The 20779-nt window shown below is 51.9% G+C and overlaps 1 protein-coding gene across 1 annotated transcript in view; it reads left to right on the top strand.

Annotated features, from left to right (window-relative positions):
* LOC138742049 (calpain-1 catalytic subunit-like) overlaps window positions 1–18334 on the top strand; it is a 46969-nt gene extending 28635 nt beyond the window's left edge. Inside the window, exons 9-20 of the mRNA XM_069896243.1 lie at window positions 547–716; window positions 958–969; window positions 1491–1702; window positions 2430–2469; window positions 6173–6238; window positions 6714–6771; window positions 7539–7603; window positions 10319–10387; window positions 10804–10882; window positions 11492–11608; window positions 14289–14347; window positions 18044–18334. Coding sequence (XP_069752344.1) covers window positions 547–716; window positions 958–969; window positions 1491–1702; window positions 2430–2469; window positions 6173–6238; window positions 6714–6771; window positions 7539–7603; window positions 10319–10387; window positions 10804–10882; window positions 11492–11608; window positions 14289–14347; window positions 18044–18070 — 974 coding nt within the window. The 3' untranslated portion in view covers window positions 18071–18334. The remainder of the gene's footprint in view (window positions 1–546; window positions 717–957; window positions 970–1490; window positions 1703–2429; window positions 2470–6172; window positions 6239–6713; window positions 6772–7538; window positions 7604–10318; window positions 10388–10803; window positions 10883–11491; window positions 11609–14288; window positions 14348–18043) is intronic.
* The last annotated feature ends 2445 nt before the right edge of the window (window positions 18335–20779 follow it).

Below are 20779 nucleotides of genomic sequence, written 5' to 3'. Positions count from 1 at the left end.
CCACCTCTCTGCCTCACTTATTGAAACTGAGTTTCAGGGCTGTAGTTATAATCCTTCCTTGACCTGTCTGGTGCCTTTTGAAGATTCTGCATTTCCCTGCCCCTCTGGTTCTGGTTTAACAAGAGGATAAAATGATTCCATGTTTGGTGTTGGGTTTATGGCTCCACCATCTGCCAGAATTATAGACTTACAAAGTCTACTGATCGCTGACCACATAGAGATCTCTCAAATCCTTCATCTGGGCCCCCCATCAGTGACTAAACAGGGACAGGGAGGAGGGAGGGAGGGAGGGGAGGGGTGATGGGGAAGGGGTGGGGAGGAAGGGGGAGGAGGGAGGGAGGGGCGGAGAGGAGGGAGGGGACGGAATGAGGGAGGGGAGAGGAGGAAGGAGGGAGGGGCAGGGAAGATTGAGGGGCAGAGGAGGGAGAGGTGAGCAGGGGTGGGGAGGAGGGAGGGCAGGAGAAGAGGGAGAGGGGTGGAGTGAGGTGGGTGAGGAGGGCGGAACTCCATGTTGACGGACAGGCCCATGCTCCCCCCACCCCCCAGCCACATTCTGGATCAACCCGCAGTTTAAGATCGAACTGAGGGAGGTGGACGATGAGCAGCAAGGCCAGGAGCCCGGCTGCAGCTTCCTCGTCGCCCTGATGCAGAAGGACCGGCGCAGACTCCGCAAGGAAGGCCAGGACATGGAGACCATTGGCTTCGCCATCTATGAGGTTCGCTGCCCGCCTTCATGGCAGTGCATGAGCTGGGGGAGTGCTCCCAACCCTCTGGGGGTCCCTGACCTTCCATGCATGCCCCCTGTGACCTTCCACACGTGCCCCCCTGTGACCGACCTTGCGTGCCCCCTACTGTGACCTTCCACGCGTGCGCACTGTGACCTGGATCCTGTGGGAGGGAGGCCATTTGGGCCGTTTGGACCAACATGGGGTTAATTCTGTCTCTGTTTCCCTGCAGGTGCCAAGGGAGGTAAGTGCATCCAGGTGAAGGGAGCAGAGGTTCCCGATGGCAGGTAAACACCCCACTCCGGGAGGGGTGGGGAGGGGAAAGAAATGGGAGAGGGGACATGGGGAGGGGGACACGGAGATGGGGACATGGAGATGGGGAAGGGGGTGGGCTGCAACGGTCTGGGTTGGGGAGCGGGGCTTGATGCCAAAGAGGGGAGATGATTCAGCTGGTGTAATGTAGGGTATTGGTTTGGCTGACGGGTCGGGGTAGGTGAGCCCATCTCCTTCCCTCATGTACTGGCCCTTGACCTGTTTCCCCCACCCAATCTCTCCCCCCAACCCCCACCCCTCCCTTACATCCCCCTATGTCCCTCTTCCCCCTTCCCTCTCATCCCTCCTCCTTTCTAACCCCCATCCCCTCCTTGTCCCTCCACCTCCTCTCCCCCACCCCCCTCTAATCCCCACCCCTTCCTTATCCCTCCACCATCTCTGCCCCTTGCTCCCCCACCACACCACCTGAACCGCATTCTGGTTGTGTTGCAGTACTTGGGACGCTCGGCCGTCCACCTGAAGCGCGACTTTTTCCTGACGCACGGCTCGCAAGCGCGGTCCGAGCTCTTCATCAACCTGCGGGAGGTGAGCTGCCGCCACAAGCTGCCGCCGGGGGAGTACATCATTGTCCCGTCCACCTTCGAGCCCAACAGGGAGGGCGACTTCTGCCTTCGGGTCTTCTCGGAGAAGCAAGCCCACTCGGAGTAAGTCGACCTTCCACTCCTTCCCCCACCCCTCCTCGCTGGCAAGCAGGCCCTGGTGAATGTGGGGCATAGGGACGGCCAGATCGCAGCCGGTCCATTAATGGGTCATGTGCTCAGGGTGTCGGGGAACACAGAGCAGGATCAACGGCCTCCTTTCCTTTCTGGGTCAGTCCTATTTGCCAGCATCTCCTGTGCGTGGATCTGTCCAAACCCATTTCAATTCCCTGGCCAATGTCTCCGTCCATGGCCTCATGTATGCCCAGACTGAGACCGCCCGCAATTGGAGGAACAACCCCCTCATTTTCCGTCTGGGCCCCCTCCAACCGGAGAGTATTAACATCGACTTCCCCACTTTCCGTTAAACCCCCTCCATGTCTCTGCATTCAGAAAACCCCCTCTTCCCCTAGAAATGTATTTCAAATGTAGACTTACGCAGGCCATTCTGGCCCATGAGCCCATGCCACCCAATTGACCTACAACCCCCCTGTACATTTCAAAGAGTGGGAGGAAACTGGAGCCCCTGGGGAAAAGCCGCTCAGACACGGGGAGAGTATACAGACTCCTCACAGACAGTGCAGGATTTGAACCCCAATCCCAATCACTGGCGCTGTAATGGCATTGCGCTGAACGTTAGACCAGTCAGACGGTGAATGGGGGATGATTGGCTAGTGGTTATGGGGCCGGCCACCGCGACAGCCTTAACCCTCGCCGATCTTGTCTTCCGCAGGGAGCTGGACGATGACATCAGCGCTGATCTGCAGGAGGAGGTAAGGGGCGGTGGCGGAGATCTCCGGCCCTCCGGGAGTCAAGGGACACAGTGCGATGGGTCACAGCCTCTCCTGAGGGCCAGAGGCAGTCGGTCTGTGGGGAGGTGGAACATTTGCTTGCCCGGGGATAGTCACCTTTGTTGGGGGGAGGGGATGACGCTCCCATGTCCGGCCGACTGCTCTCCCTGGCTGGCAGTTCTGGTTCCTGCAGGGTCTGCGCATGGAGGCTTGGTCCTCATGATGGGCGTGGACTGAGTGGTCACAGATGCTGGGTGCTGCACAGGGCTTCCCAGTCACGGCCTCCCCGCTGATCAGTGGGAGAATGTTCCGGACCCTCTGCAGTGGAGAATGCTTGCAGGGAACACCTCAGTTGGGGAGTCGGTGTTGAACAGGGCTGGTTCGCATCTCTCCTCAGGGATGCCGTTGGACAGGACTGGGTTCGCGCCTGTCCTCGGGAACATCTCAGTCCAGGCCCTTTGGCCCACAATGTTGTGCTGACCCAATAACCCACTCTAACAACTGCCTCGTGTTTCTCCCAGTTCCAAACGCCCACCTCATCAAAGACCCCCGATAGACCTGCCTCCCCCCCCCCCCCCGCCGTTGCTGACAGCACATTCCACGCCCCCACTGCTCTCTGTGTGAAGAATGTACGTCTTACATCACCCCACCCCCCCCTCCCCGGACATACTCCCCAGCACCTTAAAACGATGCCCCCTAGTGTTGGGCATTTCAGCCCCTGGGGAGAAAGCCTCTGGCCATCCACACGATCAATGCCTCTCGTCATCTTGTCCACCTCAGACATACAGCGCAGTAACAGGCTCTTCCGGCCTGTGCTGGCCCAATTACTCCCCATTAACGTACAACCCCCCCGTTTTGGAGGAAACTGGAGTTCCCAGGGAGAACGTGCAAACTCCATACAGGCAGTGTGGGATTTGAACCCTGGTCCCGACCACTGGCGCCGTCAAGGCTTCACGCTGACCGTAGTCAGTCAGATGACCACAAGAGGTCTTCATCCTAATGGGGACTGGGCAAGAGGAGTTTGGAGGCAGGTTTCACAATGCATTCAGAACAGTTGCTGTGTTGGCATCTGTTTGAGTGAGTAGAGGAGAGTTATGGGGAGATGCTTTTTTTTTAAAACACAGAGAGTTGTGGGGGCCTGGAATTCCTTGCCGGGGGTTGGTGGTGGAGACTGGAACATTGGGGGCATTTAAGAAAGGCAGATGGAAGGGAGGGAAGGGTTAAATTGATGTGGAGCTGTTCAGCACAAGATTGCGATTATAAACAAATTAAGGTATGACCTTTTTATCTGTCAGTGAGCCCTAGCTCATAATCTCACAGTGAGTTTCTCTGAGGGAAAGGTCATCACACTGTTCGAAATGCATTCCATTACCTGGAGAGACACTGCAGACAGCCTGACCGTGTCAAAGCCGTGCTCGCTCACGTGAGGTGTGATTTGACTCGGAGCGATTGATAAACTAAAGGGTTTACCCACAGATAAGCCATTGAGCAATTAGCAAATTTCCGAGAATTGTGGTAACGAAAATTGTTACAGTGGTCCTGAGAAAACTCTTCACAGGCTCAGTGAGAATTTTACATAAAGCAAGGAATTAAGGGTCGGTGGAGTGGAGCCACTGATCAGATCAGAACGACGCAGTGGCTCGAGTTGCCGACTCCTGCCCCCTGTTTCTGATCTACCTTAGGAGGACTGGGTGGGGGTGGGGGGGTGCTTTACAAACCGGCAAACGTTTGGTAAAGAGGGAATGGAGACGGGAGAATATGGAGCAAAGACAATGGGACGAGCATGCAGGAATGGCTGTAACATTTGGCGGCCTGGGCGGCTTGACAGCGACCAGGACCGGGGTTCGAATCAGGCACTGTCTGTACGCTCTTCCCATGACTGCGTGGGTTTTCCCTGGGGGCTCCGGTTTCCGCCCACCCGGGGGGGTGGTTAACTGGGCACCATAGGCTTGTGGGCCAGAACGTTACCGAGCTGTGTCTACATTTAAAAAAAAGACTTCATCAAAAAGTGGCTTCCATCTTGACTGATAAAGGGCACAATTCTCAGTGCACAGACAAGCCTGAAGAGAGAGCGGAAATTAAAAATGACCGAGAAAAGTGAAGATATTAAAAGCAGACCATCCCCTTGCTTTCTGTCGCCTTGGCCCGTGAGGTAGTTGATGGATTTTGTGACCATCCAAACTTGCATGAGTTTGGGAGAAGCCCCAGCAGTTTGGGTTCAGGAGTGGAGGGGGAGAACTGGTCGATGTCCTCGAGCAGAATAGCATAGGGACAGGCCCTGGGCCCCACGATTACTGGGCCAATTTAAACTAGTCCCATCCTCTTGGCTGCACCAACCATGGTGAGGGTCAGGGAAGCTCATGAATTCAGGGGAGGGAACAGTGATGTCCTGGAAAATGGGACTGAGAACGTCGAGAGCGACAGCAGAGTCCAGCCCCTTCGGCCCACGGTGTTGTGCCAACCTGATAGCCCACCCCAGCAACCACCTGGAGTTTCCCCACTGCACAACTCTCCATTTCTCTCAGTGCCAAGCGCTGTCTCCTCAAAGACCCCGTTGTCCCTGTCGCCACCGCTATTGGTCGGCAGCAATTCCATGCAGCCACCATTCTCTGTGTGGAGAATATTTCTCTCCCCACCGGACCTCCTTCCAAGCACATTAAAACTGTCTCCCCTCGTGCTGGCCATTTCAGCCCTGAGGTAAAATCTGTTAGCCGTGATCACGATTGATGCCTCTCGTCAAATACACCCCATCCTCCAAATCCAAGGAGAAAAGACCTATCTGGATGAGACGCGCCCTCCAATAACAGCAACATCCTGGTAAAACATCTCTCCACACCATAGAGTCAGAACATTACAGCACAGAAGTCCCATCGGCCCATCCAATCTGTGCAGAACTATTACTCTGCCTAGTCCCACTGACCAACACCCAGTCCATACCCCTCCCATCCATGGACCTGTCCAAATTCTTCTTCAATGTTAAAAATGAGCCCACAATCACCATTTCAGCTCGTTCCACACCCTCATCACTCTCTGTGTGAAGAAGTTCCCCCTAAACATTTCCCCTTTCACCCTTAACCCATGTCCTCTGGTTTGTATCTCACCCAGCCTCTGTCTGTCTCCCCTCATTCTTCTACGCTCCAGGGAATAAAGTTTAACCTTCTCCTGTAACTCAGTTCCTGAAGTCCGGGCAACATCCTAGTAAATCTCTCTGCCCTCTTTTGATCTTATTGATATCTTTCCTGTCGTTCAGTGACCAAAACTGCACACAATTCTCCAAATTTTGCCTCACCAATGTCTGTACAACTTTACCACAACATTCCATCTCCTGCACTCAATACTTTATGAAGGCCAAATATGGCAAAAGCTCTCTCTACAACCCTGTCCATCTGTGACACCCCTTTCAGGGAATTATGTATCTGTATCCCCAGATCCCTCTGTTCTACCGCGCTCCTCAGTGCCCAACCGTTCACCTTGTTGGTTTGTCCTTCCAAAATGCAACACGTCCAAATACTTGTACATCTGATCTCTTAGAACACCTTCCACATCCACATCTTTCACCAGCGAGGAGACGAGATGGAGAAAACGTTCCAACTGTTAGTAAACCTCACAATAACACGATTGAAGCTAGCTGGAGTTCAGGAACATTTGGATAATGTTTAACGAACTTGACCCCTCTTGCTGACAGGAGGAAATTCCTGAACACAAAATCGATGAAAGGTTCAAGAGCCTCTTTCGACAACTGGCAGGGGAGGTGAGTCCCGGGATGGGTGGGCAGGGGTGAGGGAGTGTGCCAGATATGGGTTGAAGGATTTTGACCAGAGAGTGTGGGTCAAGGGTCAGTCCCTAGGTGAGAGAGGGCCTGGAGGAGGGGTGTCCTGTTTTCAGCACGAGGGCAATGAGGGGGCACAAGTATCATTCTGGGGGCACACACCCATCTTCCCATCACCTCTCTAGAGGCATGTAGGGGGTTCTGGAGACAGGGAGGACCGGAGGGGGTTACAGAGACAGGGAGGGGTGTGGAGACTGGAGGGAGTTACAGAGACAGGGATGGGTGTAGGGGACCGGATGGGGTTACAGAGACAGGGATGGGTGTAGTTTACCAGTGGGGGTTAAGAGACAGGAGGGGTGCAGCAGACCGGAGGGCGTTGGGGTTTCAGCTCTCCTGGGAAGTGGCTGCATGGCCAGACAGCTGCCTCACCCACTGAGGTGTAAATGTCTGTCTACAGGACATGCAGGTCTCCACGAAAGAGCTTCAGACCATCCTGAACCGTGTGGTGGGGAAACGTAAGCATTGCCCATCCCTGCTCCCTCTCCCCTTCCCCTCCCCTCTCCTCCTTCCCCTCCCCTCTCTCCCCTTCCCCTCCCCTTCCCCTCCTCTCTCCCCTTCCCCTCCTCTCTCCCCTTCCCCTCCTCTCTCCCCTTCCCCTCCTCTCTCCCCTTCCCCTCCTCTCTCCCCTTCCCCTCCTCTCTCCCCTTCCCCTCCTCTCTCCCCTTCCCCTCCTCTCTCCCCTTCCCCTCCTCTCTCTCCTTCCCCTCCTCTCTCCCCTTCCCCTCCTCTCTCCTCTTCCCGTCTCCTCTTCCCCTCCCCTCCCCTCTCCCCTTCCCCTCCCCTCTCCTCCCCCTCCCCTCCCCTCTCTCCCCTCTTCCCTCCCCTCTCCCCTATCCCGTCCCCTCTCCTCCCCTCCTCCCATTCCCCTTCCCCTCTCCTCTCCCCTCCCCTCTCCCCTATCCCGTCCCCTCTCCTCCCCTCCTCCCATTCCCCTTCCCCTCTCCTCTCCCCTCCCCTCTCCCCCTTCCCTCCCCCTCCCCCTCCCCTCTCCCCTTCCCCATCCCCTTTCCCTGCCCTCCCCTCTCCCCTCCTCTCTCCCCCTCCCCTCTCCCCTTCCACCCAGTCTCCTCCTCCCCTTACCTCTCGTTGCTATATTCCACCTCGCACCTCTCTCCTCCCTTTCTTTTCCCCCTCCCACCCCCTCTCCCTCTACCAGTCCCTCTCCCACACACCCCCACCCCAATACCTCTCGTCCACTCGCCGTGTTTCCCCTTCCCCGCAGACCAAGACCTGAAGACATCTGGGTTCAGCATGGATTCCTGCCGGTGCATGATCAATCTTATGGACGTATCCTGGAGGGGTGCGGCTTTGGGACCTGTTCCTCCCTGAGTCGATGGCCTATGTGTGGGGGTGGGGGTGTTGAGGTGGCTGTGGGAGCATTTTGTCCAGATGTGTGACCCAGGGGAGAGAGAATAACTCCAGAGGTTGGGACTGGTGTGGTGTACTCCAGATGTGGCTGGGTGGTAAAAGTTGACTCCTTCCTGATTTTGGCTCTGCTTGTCCTCCCATCCAAGCCCCCAATGCCCCAACCACCATCCTTAGCCTTGGCCCTGCCGCTCGCCATCCGAGCACCAGACGCCCCGTCCACCCATCTGAGCACCCGAAACCCCGTCTGCCCATCCTAGTGCCCAATGCCCCGCCCACCTAACCAAACTCCCGACTGCCCACCATTCTGAGCACCCAACGCCCCGTCCACCCATCTGAACTCCCTACTGCCCATTCACCCGAGCACCTGACACCCCAACCACAGGCCCTTATGCTGGCTGCCTGCCCACCGGAGTTCCCAATGCCCCGAATGCGCACTTACCACCGGACCCCAGCCATCCAAGCTTCCAACACTTCGAACGACGCAGGTACCGCGGTCAATAGTAGTTCCCTTCAACTCCTTAAATTTGACCCTAAAAACTGTTCCCCCAAACGCGACCATTACCAGTTGGTAACCAACTTCTCGGGCTTGAGTCAACGTAAGAGTAAGAAACAGGCAGGCACCTGAATTAAAGGAGAGGCCGGGGGGAGGTGAACAGATAAGGAAATGTGGAAATTGGTGGTGAGGGGCAGTTTGCAGGGGTTGGAGGTTGGGGCTCCATATCTGTAACCTGGAGGGGAGTGCAACTATCTCCAGATGTGGCCTGTGTGGATGGGTTTAACTCCAGAGGTGGAGGTTCAGGGAAAACACAGAACATTACATCATAGTACAGGCCCTTCGGCCCACGGTGTTGTGCTAATCCATAAAAAATGAAACCCTCCCTACCTCGTCACCCTCTATTTTCCTTCCATCCGTGTGTGTCCCTGTCTAAGAATCTCTTAAATGCCCCCAATGTTCCAGCCTCCACCACCATCCCCGTCAAGGCATTCCAAGCCCCCGCAACTCTCTGTGTAAAAAAAAAAAAAAAACTTCCCCCTGACATCTCCCCTAAACTTTCCTCCCTTCACTTTGTACAAACATCTTCTGGTTTTTGCTGATCCCACCCTGGGAAACAGGTGCTGGCCATCCACCCTGTCTACGCCTCTCAGGATCTTGTCAACCTCGATCAAGTCTCCTTTCCAAAGAGAAAAGTCTCAGCTCTGCCAACCTTGCTTCATAAGACTTATTTCCCAATCCTGGTGAATCTCCTCTGCCCCCTCTCCACAGCATCAAATCCTTCTTGTAATGAAGAATTGAACACAGTACTCCGTGGGGCCTCACCAGAGATTTGTAGAGTTGCAATGTGTCCTCTCGACTCCTGAACTCAATTCCCCAACTAATGAAGCCCAGCATCCCATCGGCCTTCTTAACTATCCTATCAACCTGTGCGGTGACCTTGAGGGATGTAAGGATTTGGACCCCAATGTCCTCTGTTCCTCCACACTGTTAAGTAACTGACCATTAACCCTGTTCTCAGCCTTCTGGTTCGACCTTCCAAAATGTACCACCTCACCCTCATCTGGATTGAACTCCATCTGCCACTTCTCTGCCCAACTTTGCTTCCTGTTTACATCCTGTTGTAACCTTCAACTCCCCACAACCCCTCCAACCTTTGTGTCATCCGCAAACTCACTGGCCCATCCTTCCGCCTCTTCATCCAGGCCGGGGTCCCAGAACAGATCCCCATGGCCCTTCCACTAGTCCCTGACCTCCAGGTAGAATCCTTCCTGTAAACAGACAAGCTAATTCTGAATCCACACGCCCAACGTTCCACGGATCTCGTGCCTCATGACTTTCTGGATGAGTCTCTTGGGGGGGGGGGACAACAGATCTTGTCAACTGCTTCACTGAAATCCATGTAGACCATATCTACCCCCCACCCCCACCCTCATCAATTTCCTTTCTAACCTCCTGACTGAACTCAGTTAGTCCCGTGAGCCACGGCCTTCCCTTCACAACGCTACGCTGACTATCATCGAGTAGACTTCTCCAAATGCCACAGTTTCTCCCGACTCAATGCAGGGCATTAATTCCGGACGTGGAAATGAGGGTGAGGAATATACTCCAGTTGTGGGCTTGCCGATGGGGGTTATTAAAAACCGGACGCTGGAGAAACTCAGCAGGTCAGACAGTATATGTTGGGTAACAAGAGATAAAGATGCATCGCCATCATTTTGGGCTTGAGTCCTTCATCAAGGGACAAGCGAGATGTTGGCAGGTGCCCGAACAAAATGGGGGGGGTGGAGAAGGAGCACGGTCCTACGGGCAGGATGTCATTGGTGGATGAGGGAGGGAGGGACGGCTCTGTGAATGGAGAGGGAAGGGGGTGGAGGGAGGGGGAATGAGAAGCGGGCCAGTCGAAATTTCAGATGTGGACGTTAAATCCTGGTTTGTACTGGAGGTTGACGCTGTGGGTGAGATGTCGGAGGGGATCTGCAGGCAAGGGGCATTGTCCAGCGTGGAGATGGAGTCACCAGACGAGGTATCTGCGATGGGAGAGGGGTGGGGGGGAATGTGTGCAGCAGCGAGGCCGGGGCTTGGGTTGGGATGAACAGGGATGGCCAGCTGTTTTCCTTAGAGAACAACCCTTTCCACAGCGGGACGGAAACGGGAGGCTAGGACTGACGGAGTTCAATGTCCTGTGGAACAAGATTCGCAAGTGGCTGGTGAGAGCAAAGGGTTTCATCTTTCTACGTTCTCCCCTGCCGCCAGGACTAGAGTCAGCGGATGTCCAGCCCTGGAGCCCCACGCCCACACCACTTCCCTTGTGGGTCCCTCCGTTCGGCCGCACCACGTCACCGTCTCCCAGGGTTCCCTCTGGCTTGAAAGCATTCTGGAATGCAGAGGGCTCTGAGTTGCAGGCACGAGAAAAGGCTGTTAGGCTGTTCGGACCTTCCAGCCTGTTCCATTCCTGGAGGTGGATCCGACAGTGAGGGGTTTAATTGTGTGCTACATTCTCCGGAGAGGGGATGAGGGGTTTAACTGTCCTGTGGTCTCCAGAGAGACAGTGGGTGTGGGGGTCCTGAGGGACGTTCTGGTGGGTGTGGGGGTCCTAAGTGATATTCTTGCACTTTTCCCACAGGGAATCTTCAGGCAGTTTGATCTGGATAAATCCGGGACGATGAATGCCTACGAGATGAGGCTGGCTCTTGAGTCAGCAGGTATGGCTGTGGGCAGTCGCTAGTCAGCCCACCACCATGGGAGGGGGTGCCTGCATTCTCCATCCGGGCCCTGGTCTGGGTGTTGGTGGCGAGGTTGGCATGGTGCCCAAACATCACAGTGGGGAGAGGGTGTGGGTGGGTGTATGAAAACGCGACGCTGGAGAAACTCAGTCAAACAGCGTACTTAATAGAGCAGAGGTAAAGATGCAGAACCGACGTCTCAGGCCTTGAAACGTTGGTTCTGCACCTTTACCTTTTAGTAATGGCCATCCTAACTGGGGGGAGTGGGATGAGGGGTTGTCCCGGGGGGAGTGGGGTAAGGGGAGGTCCCGAGGGGAGTGGGGCATAGGGGGTTCCGGGGTGGGGGGAATGGGGTGAGGCGTTATCCCAGGGGAGTGGGGCAAGGGTGGACCTGGGTGGTGTGGGGCAAGGTGGGGTCCCAGGGGTTGTGGGACAAGGTGGGGTCCCGGGGGGGGCAAGGGTGTCCAGGGGGGAATGAGCAGGGGGGATGGTCAGGGGGGAATGGGGAAAGGGGGTGTTCCGGTGGGAGGGGGAGGGTGTGAGGACTCTGAGGGGAAGTGTCTGATTCCCAGCATCTCGCCCTCTCAGGCTTCAAGCTGAATAACCAGCTCCACAACGTGCTGATCAGCCGCTTCGCTGAGCCCGACCTCTCCATCAACTTCGACAACTTCATCTGCTGCATCATCCGGCTCGAGACCATGTACCGTGAGTCACCGATTTCCCCCTCCCCATCCCCCTCCTCATCCCCATCTCTCCCCTCATCCCTGAGCAATCAAGGGTTGTGTGATTAGTAAAGTATTTACCACAATTAGTACATCCTGACCAGGCTGGTTTTATTAAAGATAGGTATGCTTCTGATAATATTCTTAGAGTGGTTTCATTGATCAGTGCTTCACATCAGCAACCCAACCTACCAATGGTACTATCATTAGATGCTGAAAAAGCTTTTGATAGGGTTGAATGGAATTTTTTATTTAAAGTTTTGGAGAAATATAAATTTGGACCCTTATTTATTGGTTGGGTGAAGGCAAGGGTGGCGACAAATGGTCAAACTTCTTCCTTTTTAAAATTAACGCGTTCAACTTGTCAAGGTTGTCCTTTGTCGCCAACCCTATTTGTGTTGGTCATTGAACCATTAGCTCAGGCTATCAAGCAGAATGAGAATATTACAGGTATAAAGTTTGGACAGGATGAATATAAGATTAATTTATTTGCTGATGATGTTTTGATATATTTAATTAATCCGGATCAATCTTTAATTTATTTACAAAATTGTTTAGAATTATATGGTAAATTATCTGGATATAAAGTGAATTGAGATAAAAGTGAAATACTCCCAATTTCTGAAGGAAATTACGATCAATCTAGACAAATTAGTAAATTTCGATGGACTGATAAAATTAAGTTCTTAGGGATAATGATTGATGTAAATTTCCAATCATTGTATAATTTAAATTATGTACCATTAATGAGAAAGATTAAAGTGGATTTGATTAAATGGAAAGATTTACCTTTAACTTTACTAGGTCGAGTAAATTTTATAAAGATGAATATTTTTCCACAAATTCAATATTTGTTTCAGTCGATTCCTTGTTCTCTTCCAAAATCCTTTTTTCAAGATTTACATAAAGTAGTTCGAGAATTTTTATGGAAAGTAAATTTAGCAAGAGTAGTGATGCATAAATTGACCTGACAGTTTGGTTTGGGAGGTTTGCAATTACCTAATTTTTGAAATTATTATAAAGCAGCTCAATTAAAATTTATTAATCGTATGTTAGACATTTCGAACCCTTCTAGTTGGGCTAGGGTGGAATTGGCTGCGATATTGGAACCTTGTCCCCATCAGTTTGTATTTAAATGGAATACTATCTTACTGCAGAAATATAATGTACCAATTTTGAATCATTTATTAGAAATTTGGACTAAAAGGAATTTATTAATAGGATCAAAAGGTAGTTTATCAGTTCAAACCCCAATATATCAAAATAAATTGATTCCTTTTTCATTGAATAATAGAGTTTTAGAAGATTGGTGGATTAAAGGTATAAAAAGATTGGTGGATTGTTTTGAAGGTGGTAAATTTTTATCATTTAATCAGCTTAAAGAGAAATTTGGGATTTTAGAGAATTCTCTGTTTATTACCAAATTAGGGCATTAGTGAAAGATAATTTTGGAAGAGAAATGAAAATTTCTAAGTTAACTAAATTTGAATCTATGGTTTCTTATTTTTCAGATCAAGGTTTTATATCAGAAATGTATGCATTATTACAAGATACAACGGTTTAAAAAAATTAGATCCATCTAGGATTAAATGGGAGCAGGATTTAAGTTGTGAGATGAGTCAGGTAGATTGGGAAAATATGCGTTTATGGTGGGTTGACTAAATTAATTAATGTAAGATATAGTATGGTTAATTATAATTTTTTCAGTTATATTTAACTCCTGAAAAATGGAAAAACTATGGATTTAGTAATTCAGATCTGCGTTTGAGGTGTGGATTGTGTGTTGGAACGTTTCCACATTCTGTGTGGTTTTGTGATAAAGTTCATCCTGTCTGGTTTAAAGTTAGGAATTATCTACTAAATTTTTTTTTTAAATTCAATTTCCTTTCGATCCAAACATTTCTTTGTTAGGTTATTTTACCCCATTAGGGGTTGGATAAGTTTCCGACAGCGTCTATTCGTCTACATTAACAGTTGCTCGTAAATGTATTGCTATGTCATGGAAAGATGAAGCGGAGTTAAATATAGTTCGATGGCATCATGAGTTGAAGTAGTGTATCTTTATGGAGAAAATAACATAATTTCCATAATAATGATGATTTTTTTGTTAAAATGTGGACACCGTATATGAAGAATATGAATTTAGTAATATCATAAATTACTGAATGTTTTTGTTTATTTTTAATGCTTCCCTTTAAGGATTTGTTGTGGGAGGGGGGAGGGGTGGGTTTGTTTTACTGTTTTATTATTAGACTACTTATTCTGTAAAAGTCTGTTTATTCTTATTGAAAAAATACTAAATAAAGTTTAAAAGCATGAAGATTCACCGACCCATTGATCCAATCCACAGGGTTGTGCATCCCCTCCCCTGGAGACAGCAGGGTCCGTCCCCTCCTCCAGAGACTGCAGGGTCTGCCCACCTGCCCAGAGATCACCGGGTCCCCCCCAAGATACTGCAGGGTCCGTCCCCTCCCCCCTGAGACCTGAGACCATAGGGGTTGATGAGAGCACTATAGGGCTTAATGTGTAGGGTGACATGGAAATTAGGCTGGGAAGTGGGGGACTGATGTGTTGGCTGCCATGGGGGCTAGCATGGACTAGATGAGCTGAATGACTGTGCTGTGGTGAGCGGCGAACCATGACCTATTGTTTCCTCTTCACAGGGACCTTTGTGAAGCTGGACACTGATCGAGATGGGATGGTGACCTTCAACGTGTATCAGGTGAACTTTGTTGTGGCCCGACCTTCCTCCCTGACCCCTCTCCCTGCTCAAACCCTAATTCTCTAAACCTCCCCAAATGCACCCCCCCCCCCCCCCCAACCCAGCCAGGCTCAGGGACGCCAGAGAGGCTGCCTGTGCTGGAGTCAGGACCACAAAACAGGAGGAGCTCAGCTACTTGCCACAGATTATGCCTTTGAAAAGTGGGGTTGATACACACACAGACCATGACAGCACAGAAATGGGACCCTTCGGCCTTTCTATTCTGTGCCAAATGATTTTTCTGCCTTGTTCCACTGACCTGCACCCACTCCATCGCCCTCAAAACCTCTCCCATCCATGGACCTGTCCAAATTCTTATTCACTGTTAAAACTGAGCACGCATTCACCACTTCAGCTTGTTCCACACCCCCACCACTCTATGTGTGAAGAAGTTCCCCCTAAACTTTTCCTCTTTCACCCTTAACCCAAGTCCTCTCGTTTGTATCTCACCCACCATCAGTGGGAAATGCTGATCTACATTTACTCTCTGTTCCCCTCATAATTTTAAATACCTCAATCAAATCTCCTCTCATTCTTCTACGCTCCAGGGAATAAAGTCCTTACCTATTTAACTTTTCCCTGTAATTCAGTTCCTGAAGTCTGGGCAGCATCCTAGTAAATCTTCTCTGCCCTCTTTCTATCTTATCGAGATCTTTCACACAATTGCACACAATTCTCCAAGTTTGCCCTCACCAATGTCTTGTACAGCTTTACCATAACATCCCAACTCCTGGACTCAATACTTTGATTTATGAAGGCCATTGTGCCAAAAGCTCTCTCTACAACCCTGTCCACCTGTGACGCCACTTTCAGGGAATTATCTATCAGCGTTCCCAGATCCCTCTGTTCTACCGCACTCCTCAGTGCCCGACTGTCCACCGTGTATGTCCTTACTTGGTTTGTCCTTCCAAATGCAACACTTCACACTTGTCTGGATTAAACTCCATCGACCATTTTTCCAGCTGGTCCAGATTCCTCTGCAAACTTTGAAAACCTCCTTCACTTCCCACAAGCTCTCCAATCTTAGTGTCGCCTGCCAACTTGCGGTGGAGAGCCAAGTCTTGGTCAGATTGATGGGTGTGGGGAGCCGAAACCCTGGTGCGGTCTCCTGCCCTCTCAGACACCATGATAACACAGGTTTGAGGCATTGCGGACAGAAAAGAAGGTATCCTAAGAGATTAGATATACAAGTACTTGGACAGCCAGGGACTGATCAGGGATGGTCATCGTGGCTTTGTATGATAGGTCGTGCTTAACCAATCTTATTGAGTGTTTTGAGGTTACCAGGAAAGTTGATGTTGTCTATATGGACTTTAGCAAGACCTGGACTTCAGGAACTGAGTTACAGGGAAAGGTTAAACAGGTACGGACTTTATTCCCTGGAGCGTAGAAGAATGAGGGGAGATTTAATGGAGGGATTTAAAATTATGAGGGGGACAGACAGAGTAAATGTAGGTCAGCTTTTCCCACTGAGATACAAACCAGAGGACGTGGGTTAAAAGTGAAAGGGGAAAGGTTTAAGAGGAACTTCTTTACACAATGGTGGGGGTGGGGAACAAGCTGAAGTGGTGAATGCGGGCTCAGTTTTAACACTGAGGCCAATGGATGGGGGGTGAGGGTGCGGAGGGACATAAACTGGGGGCAGGCCCAAGGGATGAGACAGGGTAACAATTTGGCCCAGCCTCGAAGGGCCTGTATTCTGAGCTGTAATGTTCCATGTTTCTAGGGCACCCTTTACCCAGTGTCCTCCAACCTTTGGAAAACTATAAACCACTCTGAAAGGGAGCACTTGGCTGCTCGAGCGTATCCACCCATTCACCGAGACCATCAGTACCCTGAACCCACTGTCGCCACAGTTGTCAGGAACCTCCCAAACTTCACTGACTGCTTTGTTCATTTATTTATTCAGTTTTTTTTGGAGGGGGGTGAATTTGGTTTCATTGCCAAGACCTAATCCTGACGCGGGTTCTCAATCTGAAACCTCAGCCATCCCCCCACCTCCGTGGATACTGCCTGATCTGCTGGGGTAGTCCAGTGGTTTGTGGTTTGCTCCAGATGGTCCTGATGGGGCCACATCTGGAGAACTGGGTGCAGTTCTGGTCTACTTACTTGAGGAAGGATGGACTGGCATGGGGGTGGTGCAGAGGGAGTTCACCAGGTTGATTCCATGGAGAAGGGGGTCGGCCTATGAGGAGAGATTGAGTCGTCTGGGACTGTACTTGCTGGGATTTAGAAGAATGAGACGGGATTTTATAAAACGTATAAAATTCTGAAAGGCTTAGATAAGATAGAGGTCAATAAGTTCCTATTGGTGGGGGAGACTAGAACGAGGGGACATGGCCTCAAGATTTAGGGGAGTAGATTTAGGACGGAGATGAGGAAGAACTGCTATTCCCAGAGGGTGAAAATTCGCTGCCCATTGAAGCAGTGGAGACGACCTCAGTAAATAGATTTAAGACAAGATTGGAGAGAATTTTGGGGGAATTAAGGGATAGGGAGAAAAGGCAGGCCGATGGAGATGAGCCTCTCATTAGATCAGCCACGATCACATTGACTGGCGGGTCAGGTTCGATGGGCTGAATGCTCCTCTTTCTGACGTTCTTGCGTAGATTCCAGCATCTGTGGTCACCTGTGACCCCAGAATTCATCACTCATCACTGACAGGGTTGGGAGTGCGGAGCTGCCACCTTGAACTGCTGTGTGGGGGAGGGAGAGTTCCGGGGTCATGCGGGAAAGAGTCCCGGTTTCCCCCCCGTCCCCCACCAGCGTGGAGAGGAGCTGCCCTCATTCCTCGGACGCTGCCTCTAATTCACAGCCTTGGTGTTGCTGGTCCTAGATCTTCAGCACATTGGGAATAGTTCCCTTTTCCCTGCCTGGACTCCCCGTAACATCCTGAACCAGTCTGAACGTCCCGAGCTGGACGACGGGATGTGTCCTCGGAACAGACTGGACACCGCACCAGCGTCCCGGGTTTGAACCCAGCGCTGTCCGTTTGTGCGTTCTTCCCGTGTCTGCATGGGTTTCCTCTGGGGGCTCCAGTTTCCTCCCACCATTCGAAATGTACTGGTGATTGTAGTTTAATTGGGTTTGAATGGCCAGGAATCATCTTCTCCCATGCTGTAAATAAAATTTAAAAGAACTGAAACCTTGGGTGGTCAGGAATGATTCTTCCTTGGAGACCACTGCCTCTCTGTGGGATGAACCTCTGTGGGATGAACCTCTGTGGGATGAACCTCTGTGGGATGAACCTCTGTGGGATGAACCTCTGTGGGATGAACCTCTGTGGGATGAACCTCTGTGGGATGAACCTCTGTGGGATGAACCTCTGTGGGATGAACCTCTGTGGGATGAACCTCTGTGGGATGAACCTCTGTGGGATGAACTTCTGTGGGAGGTTTCCTGGACGGATACACGAACAAGGTGGGTTGTCTTCCAAGGGGAGGTGGGACTGGCTGAGCGTGTGTCTGCTGGGAGTTTTGGAGAACAAGGGGGTGAGTGGATTGAAGGGGTGGGGGGAGATCCTGAGGGGTCTGAACGGGGTGGATAGGGAGTGTGTGCATGAAGTCATGCACGTGTGTGTGCGCATACCCAACAAAGTGCTCCTGTGTCCATCCAGCGGTTGATAAATCCCTCCCCCCTTTCCTCTTGTTCCCGCAGTGGCTGAAGTTGACCATGTTTGGCTGAGCAGTTCCTGGCGACGCCTCGGGCCCCACGTCAATTCCCACTGCTGAGTGCCTTCGTGGACGGAATGAAGGAAATGGGCTCAACCCTCCCACCACCTGTGCATCCCTCCCTCCGCACACGCCTCTATGTTACGTCAAGGGTTAGCGCCTGTGCGAGCCCCCTCCATTTGTCGATGCTGTTTTGCCACCCTCTATGTGGACCTGTTTTTAATTTGAAGGGCTGCCAGTCTTTTTAATGACGAATAAATAACCAATCAGAAGGAAAGAGTGCTGCGTCTGGACTGTCTGTCACAGTACCTCAAGCGTCCCGGTACCCCCCCCCCCCCCCCGTACCCCCCCACCCATGCACCTCACACCTAGGGTTCTGGCTGCTGGAGATGAGGGTGGGGGAGAGGTTTGCATTCATGGAGAGGTTTGCAATCATGGAGAGGGTGCAAGGGGTGGTGGCAGTGAGAACCCTCCTCACCCTGGGGAGGGAGGGTAGTCAATTCGAGGACTGGGAAATGGAGCTTGGCGAGGGGGCTAACCTGTGGCGCTTCCTCACTTGTTGGGGGGGGGGGGTGCTTGGACATTACCCCTGGTCAAGAGGAGGGGGTTGGACATTTCTCACCATGGCAGGGAGGGGTGGGTCTTGTACATTTTGCCTCCGGCAGAGAGGGGGGGGAATATTTCTCACCATGGTGGGGGGGACAGTGGTGGACATTTCTCACTGAGAGGAGTTCTGAACATTTTACCTCCGCCCCCCCCCCCCTCCGGTGACACAAAATCCCTATCATTACAGAACCATTAGCGTCAGTCCCACACTGCTCCTATTTAACTCCCCTACATTCCCAAAATTCCTCCCCAATTCCAACCTCCACCCACACCCACGCATGGCACAAACTACCTACCAGTGGTTCTCAACCATTCTTGGTCTAGGGCCCACTCAGCATCCGAGTTCCGGCCCATGTGCCGGGGCCCACTCGTGGCAAAGACAGCAATATTTTCAAGTCAAAGGCAGCTTTGGAAGAAACCGTTCTTTATCTCATTTAAAGTATTTAACATTTTTAAAAGAACAAAAAACACTGAAAGCCGACACTGAACATAAAAACTCCCAGTCAAATTTATTGTCGTCTGATTGTACAACCCGATGGAACAGCATTCTCCGGTCCTCGGTGCAAAACACGCAGACGCACACCCAGACATAACACACAGACAGACACACACAACACATACGCAGGACAAGTATTTTGTCTACATAAATAAATATTGTTTCGTAAATATGAGGGTCTCGGAGGGTGAGTGTGAGCAGTTCCTTTGGTCATTCAGTGATCTCAGTGCCCGTGGGAAGAAGCTGTTCCTCAGCCTGGTGGCGCTGGCTCTAATCCTCCTGGATCTCTTCCCCAACAGGAGCAGCTGGAAGATGCCATGTACAGGGGGGAAGGGGTCCTCAATGATTTTGCGCGCCCTCTTCAGACAACAATCCCATGTTGATGGGGTGGGAGAGGGAGGGGAGTTTGCTAGACTGTATACATGAAATACTTGTCCTGCATGTGTATTGTGTGTCTGTGTGTGTGTTATGTCCGGGTATGTGTCTGTGTGTTTTGCACCAAGGACCGGAGAGCACTGTCCTGTTGGGTTGTACTTATACAATTGGATGACAGTCAACTTGGCCTGTACTCATTGGGATTTAGGAGAATGGAGGGGGATCTTATTGAAACCTTTAGAATGTAGAAGGGTGCGGGCAGAGTCGATGTAGAAAGGTTGTTCCCCGCAGTGGGAGAAACATAGAAAATAGGAGCAGGAGGAGGCCATTTGGCCCTTCAAGCCTACTCCCCCATTCAATATGACTGATTAGTACCTGGTCGGTTCCTGCCTTCTCCCTAGACCCCCAATCCTCTTCACCACAAGGGCCAAATCTAACCTACATTTAAATATTGGCAAGGAACCGGCCTCAACTACGTCCTGTGGCAAAGAATTCCACAGATCCACACTCTCTGGGAGAAGAAATATTTCCTCATCTCAATCCTAAAAAACTTTCCCCTTATCCTTCAACTGTGACCCCTGGTTCTGGTTTTTCCCAGCATTGGAAACAACCTTCCTGTGTCTAGTCTGTCTAATCCCTTAAGAATTTTATATGTTTCTGTAAGATCCCCCCTCAATTTTCAGAGAGTCCAGGACAGTAGTCCAGGCAGAGGGTAGGCGGCGGCGGCCCCAATCCGGGCAAAAGTGAAGGGGAGGCAGTGGCCCTGGCCTCACTCGAGTGAGGCAGGCGGAGGCCCCGGTCCGGGCAGAAGTGAGGGGGAGGCGGTGGCCCCGGCCTCGGCAGAGCGAAGCAGGCGGAGGCCCCGGTCCGGGCAGAAAGAAGGAGGCGGCGGCCCCGGTCTGGGCACAGGAAAAACAGCGGCGGCCCTGGCCCCGGTCCGGGCAGAGGGTAGGCGGCAGTGGCCCCGATCCGGGCAAGAGCGAAAGGGAGGCGGCGGCCCTGGCCTCAGTTGAGTGAGGCAGGCAGAGGTCCCAGTCCGCGCAGAAGCGAGGGGGAGGCGGCGGCCCCAGCCTCGGTTGAGTGAGGCAGGCGGAGGCCCCGGTCCGAGCAGAAGCGAGGGGGAGGCGGTGGCCCCGGCCTCGGCAGAGCGAAGCATGCGGAGGCCCCGGTCTGGGCAGAAAGAAGGAGGCGGCGGCCCCGGTCTGGGCACAGGGAAAGCAGCAGCAGCCCCGGCCTTGGTCCAGG

This window comes from Narcine bancroftii, chromosome 8 (assembly GCF_036971445.1).
Source record: "Narcine bancroftii isolate sNarBan1 chromosome 8, sNarBan1.hap1, whole genome shotgun sequence".
Classification (NCBI taxonomy): Eukaryota; Metazoa; Chordata; class Chondrichthyes; order Torpediniformes; family Narcinidae; genus Narcine; species Narcine bancroftii.
Note: the sequence above shows the minus strand (reverse complement) of the source record. Positions and strands in the feature narration are given on the sequence as shown.